The sequence below is a fragment of the Prinia subflava genome, chromosome 8, assembly GCF_021018805.1.
Source record: "Prinia subflava isolate CZ2003 ecotype Zambia chromosome 8, Cam_Psub_1.2, whole genome shotgun sequence".
NCBI classification, from domain to species: domain Eukaryota; kingdom Metazoa; phylum Chordata; class Aves; order Passeriformes; family Cisticolidae; genus Prinia; species Prinia subflava.
In genome coordinates, this window is record NC_086254.1 from 10696898 (window position 1) to 10709889 (window position 12992).

Here is a 12992-nt window from a genome sequence, read left to right on the forward strand (position 1 = left end):
GGTGATGACAAACACCCAAGGCAATCCATTAACCGTGGGTATAGGGAATTTTGGGGGACTGAGGTGTGTTGTACAGCTGTGCCAAACACAAAAATTCAGTGTTGTTGACAGGGATTTGCTAAGAATTCTAATTGGCAAAGTTTGGACTCTTTTCTTAACCCTTCTGATTCAAGATATTTTTAACAATTCTTCAAGCCCAAATGAGTAGAGCTGAATCTTTAATATTTTGAGATATGTCATGAGCAAATGAAGTTTGTTTGAAATACTCTCTACCCAGAGGTTGTGTGTTTTGTAGTGCAAAGCTTTTTAATCTTGCAGATTATAAATATTGTAATGCCAATTTAAATGGCTGTTAACAAAGCAACATAATTTCCTCCTTTCCCTCTCCCCTGGCTTGTGCGGTGTCAGCAGATTATCCAATGTATTTAAATGTTGGTTGGGGATTCCCTGCCTCTTTCCCAGAAGGTTGCCTATTTGAGCTGCAGAAGGTGTTTTGGTTATTTTAATTTTTTTATTTACCTTCTCAATTTAGATTTGTGATTTTGGATTGGCCAGGGTGGAAGAGTTAGACGAATCTCGGCACATGACTCAGGAAGTTGTCACTCAGTATTACCGCGCGCCGGAGATCCTGATGGGCAGCCGGCACTACAGCAATGCCATCGACATCTGGTCTGTTGGCTGCATCTTTGCAGAGTTGCTTGGCAGGAGGATACTGTTCCAGGCACAGAGTCCCATCCAGCAGGTATCCATCCTCACCTCTCCCTGCTGCGCCTGCTCCTGGGGGCAGTGCTGCACCTCAGGGGAGACAGGGAGGGGCTGGGCTGTGTCCAGGGCAGGGAACGGAGCTGGGGAAGGGGCTGGAGCCCCAGGAGGGGCTGAGGGAGCTGGGAAAGGGCTGAGCCTGGAGAAAAGGAGGCTCAGGGAGGCCCTTGTGGCTCTGCAGAGCTCCCTGACAGGAGGGGACAGCCGGGGGGCCGGGCTGTGCTCCCAGGGAACGGGGACAGGGTGTTAGCTGGCGTTAGCTGAGGAATGTGCAGCTGCAGTGGGGTGTGTGCCCTGTGTGAGCTGTGTGCTGTGTGCTCTGTGCAGCTGGATCTGATCACAGACCTGCTGGGCACGCCGTCGCTGGAGGCGATGAGGACGGCTTGTGAAGGCGCCAAGGCTCACATACTCAGGGGTCCTCATAAACAGGTACTGCCAGGCTGGCTGCAGGCAGGGCAGCGCTCGGGCTGCACACCCTGAGTGATGCCCACGTTCTGCTGGTCAGGGACACTCAGCAGGGGTGTTTGCTCTCAGCTGTGCCTGGGACAGCGCTGGGGTGACCACAGGTGGTTGTGGTGCTCGGGGACAGGGGTTGGTGTGGGGGCAGTCCAGCTGCTGTGGAGACAAGGGGGCTTTTCACCAGTCAGGGCATTTCTGGCTTCTGCCTCAGCTATTGTTGGACTTGAAAGTCTCCCTCTCTGAGGCAACAGTGTTTTGATAGCTACTTTCAGTGAAGATGTTAAATTTAAGTGTTAGTACTGACAGGAGACATAAATTAGAATGGACAGTAAAATTCAGAAAGCCCTGGAGGATTTCTGCACTGCCAGGATCAGGAGTGTTAGAGATGGAATTCAGCCACTGCCCAGAGCCAAGGGCAGGACCTGCAGCACCCCAAGCCCAGAGGGCCCCTGCGCACCTGAGCTCAGACCTGAGCTGCTCAGGAAGGCCCAACAAGAGGCTGAAAGCTGAGATACAGTATTCAACACAACTGGAGTAAAAGTCAGTTTTAAAAAAGACACCAAACCAAAGGAAAAAGATAGGATGGAGTCATTGTGCTGACTGGGCAATAAAAAGGGCAAATGCAATATAGTGTTAACAGATCCAAAGAAATGCTTGTGCAGGCATCTCTAGTGCAGGGATAAGGCTCTGCGGCCCTCCAGTAGGGTAATTTTTATGATTGCTAACAAAATCAACAAAATTATTGGCCTGTACTTACTCCAGTAGTTAAGTTTGCATCATTATTTTCTGCATGTTGAAGTAATTTCTCATGTCTGCTCACTACAATAGTAGTTACCATAGAAATGAGCATTGCATGTATATTCTGCTTTATTATTGACGTGTGGGAGTTCTGCCTCCCTGGCACTTTGGATCCACTACATAAAGTTGTTGCTGTTCCATTTCATGACAGGATTTTTTAATTTGAGCATTAATAATTGGAGTATTTCCTTCAGATTTTCTCTACCAGTTTTAAGTCAAGTGTGTTTTCTGCTATCATGTGCTAGAAGAGTTGTGACTCCTAAACCCTGTGTCTTAGGACCCACAGCATGGTGGGAATCCTAAAAAGCAAGTGAGGTGAAATGGTATAAAAGGTTTCCACTACACATTTAATGTCCTGTAGCCACCAAGTTGTAATAAATATACTCTAAGAGTGAGTTCTCTGTGTGTTGGGGAAAACAATGTCCATTCTCCGTGGAGTGCAGTGGGAGCTGTGTGCTCATTGCACCTTGAGGCCAGGGGATACAGAGCATCCAGGTGATTAATGATATTTTTGTTTTCAACCTGAAGCACACTCCATATCTGAGTGCAAATTCCTGGCTTTCTGTATTCTGAAATGGAGCTTTTGCTGGTTGTAAATGGTTAAATGTTACTGGTTTCCTAATGAGCCTGATCGGGAGAGAAACCCAAGTTAGAAACGGGCGATTGCTTTGTCACACCGACTATTTTTACTCGCCGTAGGTGAGCGCAGTGGGAGAGAGGGGTGAGGCATTTTGCTGCTCCATGTAAAAATAGATTAATGCGAGAAGTTTCTGATTAACCCCCCTACCCCACTGTGTGCTGGCAAAATGGGTATTTACATACTCCTCAGACTTTGCCAGTTTGGTATTTAAAAGTTCAAGTGAACTGTGGCCCTGGCAGCTGCAGGGTGAGCGAGCTGTCCCTGTCCCTGTTCCTGCTGACCCCTTCCCAAAGGAAAACCTGTGAAGTCCATCCCCTGCCTGTGGGATCCCTCAGTTACCAAACACTGCAGCTTTGTGCTCAGAAACCAAGGCTGGGAAGGGCTCAGGGCTCTGTGTGGTAGTTCAGGGTTAACTTGGACTGATGCCACTGTGGAGGTGTAATTCTTATTTATACTGGGAAATTTACAGCAACTGTGACATCCAGTACAGTCCTTCTGTCACTGTCAGTCAGCTGTGGATTGCCTGGGCAAGGAAGAGCAAAGTAATCCATAATTTGAGAGGGATTGAGCTTAAAAAATGAACGACTGGAAATGATGGAGTTAATCAAACCCCAGAGCAGCTACAGCTGGGAAGGGTGTCTGTATAGAAACATACATAAATAAAAGGAGGTTTTTCTAGGGATTACATCTGAACTAAGGGAAGCAGTGATCAATTAGACCTCTATTACATTGCTGGGTTTTGTGATGGTGGTTACTGTCATGCTGGAAAGCGTTAGGTACCACTTGTCCCCTTTAACAAGGAGCTTGTCCTTGCTGAACAGCGCGTGTGGGAACGGGGTTTTCCTGCTGATGGATCTGACAGGACACTCTGTGCTTCTCTTCCTCCCATTCCCCCTACAGCCATCCCTTCCTGTCCTATATACACTCTCCAGTCAAGCTACACATGAAGCAGTTCATCTCCTTTGCAGGATGCTGGTCTTTGATCCAGTAAGTAGGACTGAAATTCACCTCTAATACTTCTGGTGTGAACAGTTTTTGTTGTCTGGTGCTTAAATGGGTGTTGTAAGTGTGGGACTGCTTTAGCAGGTTTCCTTCTACGTGGCCCTGCAGTGCTTTTGGTCCATTACAAGTACTGTATAATTGGCCAATCAGTTCCCCCTGGAGTGGGGGTTTCACGTTCCAAACCGAGTGGTCCTGGGGAGGAAGCTCCGGCAGTGGGAAGGATGAGGCTGTGCATGACTCATGCTCTTTTCCGAGCTGGGTGTAGGTAGCAGAACATCAGCTACTTTGATGCAGTTCTAATTAGGGACACGGGGGTGTTCCTGGTCTTGCAACACACAAAAAATTCCTTCTGCATCCCCAATCACAGAACAGGATCGTTTTTCCACTGAGCATCTGTTTTTCTAATAAAAATGTGCTGCTGTGGATTTTGTATTTCATTTCTTGGGGCATTGTAGAGAATTGTCATGAGAAAATCTGATATTGGAATTGATAATCTTAATTATTTCATTCTCACAGAACCCCCCTAACATTGCAAATGTAAAACAGAGTGACTGCAGTGCAAAGGAGGAGGCTGGGGGCCGATGAGGAATTTAGAAGCACTGCCTGTGGAGTGCATTTTTTTTAAACCTTATGATTGCTTTGCTGAACAGAACCATAGAAATGTTAAACCATAACTTCCACATTAAAAAAAAAATCCTTTCTGACTCCCATAACACTTAGAATGCTGTTTTTCACAGCTTGTTTTGATTTATTGCAGGTGTCATAATTGTAAGGTAATCTGGAGAAAAATAACCATTGAAAAACGTGTTGCTAGAAGCCCTATGATGAGCGTTTGGCAGGGTGGCTGTGAGCAGGGCTGTGAGTGTGAGCGGGGCAGTGAGTGTGAGCAGGGCAGTGAGTGTGAGCAGGGCTGTGAGTGTGAGCAGGGCAGTGAGTGTGAGCAGGGCTGTGAGTGTGAGCGGGGCCGTGAGCAGGGCAGTGAGTGTGAGCGGGGCAGTGAGTGTGAGCGGGGCAGTGAGTGTGAGCAGGGCTGTGAGTGTGAGCAGGGCTGTGAGTGTGAGCAGGGCTGTGAGTGTGAGCAGGGCAGTGAGCAGGGCAGTGAATGGGGCAGTGAGTGTGAGCAGGGCAGTGAGTGTGAGCGGGGCAGTGAGTGTGAGCAGGGCAGTGAGTGTGAGCGGGGCAGTGAGTGTGAGCGGGGCCGTGAGCAGGGCTGTGAGTGTGAGCGGGGCAGTGAGTGTGAGCGGGGCAGTGAGTGTGAGCAGGGCAGTGAGTGTGAGCGGGGCAGTGAGTGTGAGCAGGGCTGTGAGTGTGAGCAGGGCTGTGAGTGTGAGCAGGGCAGTGAGCGGGGCAGTGAATGGGGCAGTGAGTGTGAGCAGGGCAGTGAGTGTGAGCAGGGCAGTGAGTGTGAGCAGGGCAGTGAGCAGGGCAGTGAGTGTGAGCAGGGCAGTGAGTGTGAGCAGGGCTGTGAGTGTGAGCAGGGCAGTGAGTGTGAGCGGGGCAGTGAGTGTGAGCGGGGCTGTGAGTGTGAGCGGGGCTGTGAGTGTGAGCGGGGCAGTGAGTGTGAGCGGGGCAGTGAGTGTGAGCGGGGCAGTGAGTGTGAGCAGGGCTGTGAGTGTGAGCAGGGCAGTGAGCAGGGCAGTGAATGGGGCAGTGAGTGTGAGCAGGGCAGTGAGTGTGAGCGGGGCAGTGAGTGTGAGCGGGGCAGTGAGTGTGAGCGGGGCAGTGAGTGTGAGCAGGGCAGTGAGTGTGAGCAGGGCAGCCCGTGCCTCCCACCCGGGCTGGTCTGTGAGCCTCAGCTCCCCTCTAGTGGCAGCTCCCCTCCTTTCACACATTCTGGGTGTATGAAACAGCCGAGGATTAATCCATGAGGAGTTCCACTAGCTCTGGAAATAGCCTCACGCTCGCTCTCTTCCCTTTCCATGCTGTTCCCAGTCCAAAAGGATATCTGCTAAGGATGCCTTAGCTCACCCCTACCTGGACGAGGGGCGCCTGCGGTACCACACCTGTATGTGCAAATGTTGTTTCTCCACTTCGACTGGCAGAGTTTATACCAGTGATTTTGAACCCATCACTAATCCCAAATTCGATGACACTTTTGAGAAGAACCTCAGTTCTGTTCGGCAGGTTAAAGGTGAGCAGGAGTTAACCTTGCACATGCAGTTGTCCCCCTGCAGCAGGGGGCACGTGGGATGGAGCTGGGATGGGGCTGGGATTTGTGCTGGTTTCTTTTAGTTATTTTTCCATAGTAGACATTGGAAATAATTTCTTTTCACCAAAAGAACAGAATTGTAAGTGTTCTGAGATAAGGCAGTGGCACAGGCACGAGCTGACCTGCAGAAGTCTGTGGGTTTCAAAGCTCACCAGTGCCCATCCCTGATGCTCTGTTCCTTATCCTTTTGCTGAGGGATGGCACTGGGGGAAGGGGAAGCCACCGTGTGGCCTTTTGGGGCTGTGAGGTGTGACCTCCACAGCTGCCCTGCAGAAAGGGGCAGCAGCAGCCAGGAGCTGGTACTGAGCAGTCAGATTTAGGGAAGCTGGAGCTCTTTCATCCTCACTAAAATGTATTCTCAATAAGGGAAGTTCTGTTTGCCCTCCAATTGACATTGCATTTTACTGAAGCCAGAAGTGTTAATGCTGTGTTGTTTTGTATTTTTCTCCTGTGTACAGAAATAATTCATCAGTTCATTTTGGAACAGCAGAAAGGAAACAGAGTGCCTCTCTGCATCAACCCTCAGTCTGCTGCTTTTAAGAGCTTTATTAGGTAACTGTATGTAATCACATCTGATATTAATTCCCATTTATTAGTAGTACAGAATTCACACGTCCAGAATATTTCAGGTTTTCAGTTCCTGAGAGTAGGAAGGGCCCATAGATAAAACCCTTGTGAGCCATTTTTATGAATTCTTTTAGAATTTAAGTAAAACGTGCAAAAGTTCCAAGTAATGTTTTTGTGCAAAAGAGCAGAAGTCAGACTGAAACTGAGACTGGGGAGGTTGGGTTTTGGTTGTGGAGCTGCACAGTGAGGAGGAGCAACTGAGGGGGAAAATTCTCAGATCAGGGAGTGTTGTGTGCGGGTGGCTGGGGGGGGTCAGGCTGGGTCTGGGGTTTTGCCCTGCCCAGGGTGGGCTTTGCCGTGCCCAGGGTGGGTTTTGCCCTGCCCGGGGTGGGTTTTGCCCTGCCCGGGGTGGGGGTTTTGCCCTGCCCGGGGTGGGAGTTTTGCCCTGCCCGGGGTGGGCTTTGCCCTGCCCGGTCTGGGTTTTGCCCTGCCCGGTCTGTGTTTTGCCCTGCCCGGGGTGGGTTTGCCCTGCCCGGGGTGGGTTTTGCCCTGCCCGGGGTGGGTTTGCCCTGCCCAGGGTGGGAGTTTGCCCTGCCCAGGGTGGGTTTGCCCTGCCCAGTCTGTGTTTTGCCCTGCCCAGGGTGGGAGTTTGCCCTGCCCGGGGTGGGAGTTTGCCCTGCCCGGTCTGGGCTTTGCCCTGCCCAGTCTGGGCTTTGCCCTGCCCGGTCTGGGCTTTGCCCTGCCGGTCCCGGCAGCAGCGGGGCCGTGGCCCTGGGCCCTGCCCTCCCTCATGCCCGTGTCCCCTGGCAGCTCCACGGTCGCCCAGCCCTCCGAGATGCCGCCGTCGCCGCTGGTGTGGGAGTGACCGGAGCCCCCCGTACTACTGAAGATGTAATGTAGCTTTCCACTGGAGTCTGGGATTTGCAATTCTGGAGGTTAATCATGCTTGTACTGTAATTTTACTAATGAAGTTTTAAATTAACAACCACTACTTGTACAATATGAATAATACTTAGAAATGTACTAGACTTTTAATCTTGTAAAGTGGTTGTGCTTTTAGAAGAAAATATTTTACCCAGAGTTGCACGTGTTTTATGAATTCTAGTGCAGCTGTGATGGCTCAGCTCAGAACAAACAGAATTGAACCAAATTCGGGGAGTTTTTTTCTTTTTTTTCCTTTTTTTTTCCTTTTTTTTTTAATTGAAGTGAGATTGTACAAACAGATAGACATACATTTTGATATTGAGCCATTCCTGAAGATTTTGGGTTTTCTAAAACTAAGGAATACAGAAAACTTGACTGCGACCAATCATGAAGTCCCTTTGGGTGGCCGTGGCCATGGGAAGTGGCCACGTCCCCCGATGCCCAACCCTATAAATAGCTTCTCACTAGAGCTGTGATGGTGATGTGTGCTGTTCTAAAATCAAATGTTGTGAGTAGAGAGAATGAGTCTGTGACTAGGAGAGACTAAACTTCTGTTTCCTTACCCAGTATAAATATATATATATATTTAATCTATTTTTATTAGAAGTTTTTCTGCTCTTTCTTACATAAAACCCCCAGCATGCATCTTCTATGTGTGTAAATAATTCCATTTATGGGCTAATTTCAGAGATCCCTGACATCATTGCTGTATAGAGAGAAACTAGCTTGCACATTTTAGGTCTGTGAAATTTTGTGAGAACATTTTCCTGCACTGGACAGTTGAGAGAAAAAAAAAGAAAATGACAAAAAAAAGCACATAGGGAATTCTGTTAATTGTGTTTGTGTCTTTAGGCAAAGCTGTGGAAGTCTTGAAATGTCACAGTAGTAAATAACTTTTATTACTTTTTGGCTAATTCTTTTTCTGTTGGAACACTGAATTCTGTGCATATGTATATATGAACACAAATTGAAGGCCTCTACCTCCTGGAGTATACAACTTGGTTTGTTTACCTCCACATGATTTTTTTTTTTTTTTTAAGTTTAGTGTGGAGACTTGAAACTTGAATGTCCCTTCCAACTTTTGTATTTAAAACAAGACTAGAAAATTGAAGACTGTTTTTCACCTGTACAAAGGAATACTAAAAGGTGGTCTTAAAAATTGAGCCTTGGTCTGGAGAGAAACCATGGTGTTTGTTATGGACAATTAACTGTTAAAGTTATTGTAAGTTATCTGTATTTAGCAGAGTATTTTCAACAAGAGTGATCTGAGCTGGAATTGGAGACTAGTAGTAAGTTATGTTTGGAAGTTTTAACTTCAATGAAGTAATTATTTGCTGTGAAAGAGACAAACATTGAATAACTGAACAAAGATGGTGCAATATCTTTGTTTTTTATGAGGCTCCTGAGAATAAAATCAACTGAAGCATTTCAATTCACTTGAATGAGAAACGTGTTTAATTATCGAGCCCCAGAAGACACTGGTATGAAAGGTAAAATCTCAGAGGTTGGTCAGTTAATGTGGCACACTTGCTGGTCACTTTGTAAAATGTAGATTTGGAGTACAGTGGTGAAAACATTAAATGTGACATTTGAAAACGCGGTGCTGGCCGTCCTTCCTTCCTGCCCGCTTGGTCCCGTTCTCCGCTCGGGTGGGACTGGGCGGGAGGTGCCGACCCCGCCTCGCTGCAGGTCCTGCAGCAGTGGCCGTGCCCAGGGGAGAGGACGGGGGGAAAGGGGAAAGGACCGGGGGGAAAGGGGAAAAGGACCGGGGGGAAAGGGGAAAGGACCGGGGGGAAAGGGGAAAGGACCGGGTGAAAGGGAAAAGGACCGGGGGAAAAGGGAGAGGATCGGAAGGACCGGGGGAAAGGGGAAAGGACCGGGTGAAAGGGGAAAGGACCGGGGGAAAAGGGAGAGGATCGGGGGAAGCCGCGGGGGCGGGGTCTGCACGGGGCGGGGCCGGGGGCGGGGCCAGCGCAGGGCGCGGTCGGTGGGCGTGGCCAGTGCGGGTGTGGCGGGGGCGGGGCCTGCGCCGCGGGACGTGGCCGCGGGCGCGGCGGGGCGGGGCCGGCGCGGGGCGGGGCCAGCGCGGCGATGGCGGCGGCTCCGCGGTGGCGGGAGCGGCTCTTCGCCCTCTATTTCCTCTCGCACATCCCGATCACGGCGCTCATCGACCTCCAGCCGCTGCTGCCCGCCGGGATCGCGCCGCGGGCCGTGAGTGGGGCCGGGGGGCGCCGGGGGTCGGGCCGGGGCTGTTCCGCCAAGGCATGCCCGGGTTGGTGGGTCCGGGGGCGGCCTCCGCCGAATGTCGCGTGTGGAGACATCGGTGGGGAGAGGAACCGCAGTGAGCGCCTGAAGGAGCGCCTGGGAGCGAAGCGGTGCTGGGGCCCACGGGATGAGTCACAGCCGGGTCATTCATTGGGGAGGAGCGGGAACGGGAATGGGAACGGGAATGGGGACGGGAACGGGAATGGGGACGGGAATGGGAATGGGGACGGGAACGGGAATGGGAACGGGAATGGGGACGGGAACGGGGACGGGGACGGGAACGGGATGTTTCCTCCGCGCGGTCGGCGGCTGTGACTGCTGCTGCCGAGAGCTGTGGCGGGACGTGGCGGCCGCCCCGTGTCCCCCGTCCCGGGGAGGCCCCGGGGAGCTGCTGCGGGGCCGCTGCTCCCGGCACGGGCGGTGGGATGTTGCGGTGCCCCAGCGCTGTGGGTGTTTCACAAGGACATCCTTTCCGTGGGGTGGCCTCGCTGTCCCCTGCGCTGAGGCCGCGGCGCCGGCGCCACGTGCCCCGGACGTGGCTCCTGCGGCCCCGGGCGTTCTCCGAGCCCGAGTTTCCCTCAAATTCCTGCCAAAAACGCAACAGGGAATTGTTGCCGCTGCTGGAGCAGGTATGCCAGCGGCCGAATTTATTAGTAAAAATCTCTGGTTTGCTGGGCTTTGAAAAAAATCATAGAAGACAACGAACATCATAAAATCAATTAAAATAACAGTTGGATGCCGATAATTAGTTCAGCCCTCATCGTCAGGGTGTGGTCGGCTGTCACCTCCTGTTTGAGCTTTCCAGCTGGTGATGTGGTTTTTGCCATCGCAATTGTCTGTAGGATTACTCCAATATAGGAACCATTTTCAATTAATAGTTAACCAGCAGGTCTCAATGCATATCTCTCCGTTCAAAGTCCAACATAAAGCCATGCTGGAGTTTACATTTCTGTCAGGGCAACTACCTGCAGCTGACTGAGCCCAAATGCTGGCGCTGAGCTGTTCCCCAGGGAGGAGCCCCAGCCCCGCTCAGGACCAGGGGTCTCACCCCTGGAGGCTTCATCCCCTGGAGAACCACGAGCGTTGCCCTGCCGTGGTGGGTGCTCAGTGGCTGACTGTTGTTCTGGTTTTTCCAGCTGACAGACCTGTTGCAGCAGTATGCAGCTGCCTTCAGGGACCCCATGATGCTGCAGCCCCCGGAGTGGTTCAAGGCGTTCATCTACTGCGAAGCCTTTCTCCAGCTGCCCTTCTTCCCCATCGCTGCCTACGCCTTCCTGAAAGGTGGGGGGATTGAGGCCATGTCCTGGGGACATTTTTGCAGGATACCTGCTGCTGCTGCAGCAGAGCACGTTTCTGTATCATGATTAGGGGGCTTGAGGGATGTACTGTGGAGGGCTGGGCTGCTAGGGCCCACATGAGTGTTGTACCTGAGAAAGCAGCACAGAATAGTTTGTCATGAGCAAAACCTTGTAACTACAGGCCCTTGTCAGTGCAGCCATTTGTGTAATCATCATCAATTTGACATCTGACTCATTTCCAGGGCAGCTAAAGGTCTGGGTCAAACCTGTGTACTCGATTTGTTACTTTAAAACTTTTGGGATCACCCCTTTGTTCTAAATTGCCATCAGGGGAGAGAAACTTCCTTGGTTCCTGCTAGTACTGAGGGTTTTTCCTGCTCCCTATTCAATCTGAGTGATGGCTTACCCTGGCAGAGAGGCAGCAGTCAGTGCTGTCACAAGCCTCGGAATTCTGGTTGTTTCCAAATACTTAAATGTTGTTTCCTTTTTGCTTCTGTACAGGTGGCTGCAGATGGATCAGGACTCCTGCCATCATCTACTCCACCCACGTGGCCACCACTCTGTTTGCCATCCTGGCCCACATCCTGTTCCACGACTTCTCCAGGTCGGAGCACGCGGGACCTCAGACGCTGCGCGAGCGCCTCGTGCTGCTCTCCATCTACCTGCCGTACCTGCTGATCCCCCTGCTGCTGCTCTTCACCATGCTCTGCAACCCCCACTACAAACACGTGGAGAAGAGGAAAAGGAAGTAGCTGCCTCTGGAAGTCATTCCCACCACTCTGCATTTGGTTCTGACCCCGCGCTGGCGGAGTCCTCTGGGACAGGCGTCTCCCCCGTGTTGGCTGCAGCAGCTCTTCCCAGAGCCCTGGTGCTGCAAGGAAAATGGGATTGCTTGGAGTGCACAGCCCTGCTTCGAGCACACAGCTCTGGCAGGAGCCTGGGCCAGCCCGGGGTCGGTCTGTGCAGGGCCTCTGTCCCAGGAAAATGGATTTTAACCCTTCGATGTGTAACTCTGTGAGGGGACACACACACTCACACACTCTGCAGCTGATACTGTTCTTCCAAGGTGACTGTTTGGAAACCATTCAAGTAGGAAATCTGTCTTCCAGCCACATAGTCTGAAGAATCCCCAACCCATTACACACAGATTTGCAAAGCTGTTCTTCTGAAGCATTTCAAATCTTATCATGATTCTTAACTTCCTCACCCCTTCCTTTAAATTTCCACTGCCTTTGCTCTGCTTAATTTTGATTAATTAATGTCTGATCAATGATAAATGTGCCAAAATCTGGATTTATGAATGCTTAAAGTTACCCTTGACAGCCAGGAGTACTGCCTAGAGGATTCTGAAGTACTTCAGGAATTGTAACCAAGGAGTTGAAAATTTCATTCTTCCCTAAAATCACTTCTGGTATGGAAATAAATAACTAAATGCATTAAACTGCATTCAGTCTTCTTCTGAGAAAGGCTGAAGGAGCTTAGGGTGACTGTGAGATGGTGTCGAGTTCACAGAGTAAATCCCTGCATTAGTTACAACTCCAGCTAGCTCTGTGCTTGGGGCTGGTTTTGATCTGGAGCCTGGCGAGGTGTCGGGCCCTGTGAAGCTGCTCAGACACTGCTGGTACATTTGAGACTTCACTGTGTAAGGTTGAAGCCTTCCCCAGGATTTGGAAAGGGCACCATCTCCATAGTGAAGTGCTAAAGACATACACAAAATGCATTTATCTGCACTTCAGCATGAGGCTTGAGTTCACACTTGTGTTTGCAGTTTATACAGTTTGTGCACGCCTGGCATCACTGACACTCAGAACAGTTTCCCTCATCAGTCTGGTGTTCCAGCCTAATAATGCCCATGAAAGGATTCAGCTCTCATATTATGACAGCCCTGAATGGACATGCCTCAGGAATAGTTCAAAGTTCTTCTTAGGTAGTTTCTGCTTTTTTGTGTCTCTGGTCCATACATTTCTGTCTTTTTTTTTTCTAATTCTATAGAAAAAGGAACATAGGCAATATAGATCCAATACTGCTGCTTGTGTCTAAACCCTTACACTGGAAAGTAACAGCAGGA

General features: G+C 50.5%; 2 protein-coding genes across 4 annotated transcripts in view; both read left to right on the plus strand.

The window, feature by feature from the left end:
• The window catches only part of NLK (nemo like kinase), a 35542-nt gene extending 26585 nt beyond the window's left edge, over nt 1-8957 (plus strand). For all 3 annotated transcript variants that reach the window (XM_063402938.1, XM_063402939.1, XM_063402940.1), the window contains 6 exons: nt 533-742; nt 1090-1191; nt 3560-3646; nt 5594-5792; nt 6329-6422; nt 7248-8957. In XM_063402938.1, the coding sequence (XP_063259008.1) occupies nt 533-742; nt 1090-1191; nt 3560-3646; nt 5594-5792; nt 6329-6422; nt 7248-7302 (747 nt within the window). In that variant the 3' untranslated portion in view covers nt 7303-8957. The remainder of the gene's footprint in view (nt 1-532; nt 743-1089; nt 1192-3559; nt 3647-5593; nt 5793-6328; nt 6423-7247) is intronic.
• Nucleotides 8958-9412: 455 nt separating this feature from the next.
• Nucleotides 9413-12365, plus strand: TMEM97 (transmembrane protein 97). Its single transcript, XM_063402950.1, has 3 exons — nt 9413-9572; nt 10763-10907; nt 11426-12365. Exons 1-3 carry the CDS (start codon nt 9453-9455, stop codon nt 11674-11676), a joined length of 516 nt encoding a protein of 171 aa, XP_063259020.1. The 5' UTR covers nt 9413-9452; the 3' UTR covers nt 11677-12365.
• The last annotated feature ends 627 nt before the right edge of the window (nt 12366-12992 follow it).

Excerpts from the sequence above, each read along its gene's own strand:
- TMEM97 (XM_063402950.1), top strand. The coding sequence starts at position 9,453 with ATGGCGGCGGCTCCGCGGTGGCGGGAGCGGCTCTTCGCCCTCTATTTC. Across the intron at positions 9,573-10,762 it reads CCGGGATCGCGCCGCGGGCC|CTGACAGACCTGTTGCAGCA; the intron begins GTGAGTGGGGCC and ends TGGTTTTTCCAG. Across the intron at positions 10,908-11,425 it reads TGCCTACGCCTTCCTGAAAG|GTGGCTGCAGATGGATCAGG; the intron begins GTGGGGGGATTG and ends GCTTCTGTACAG.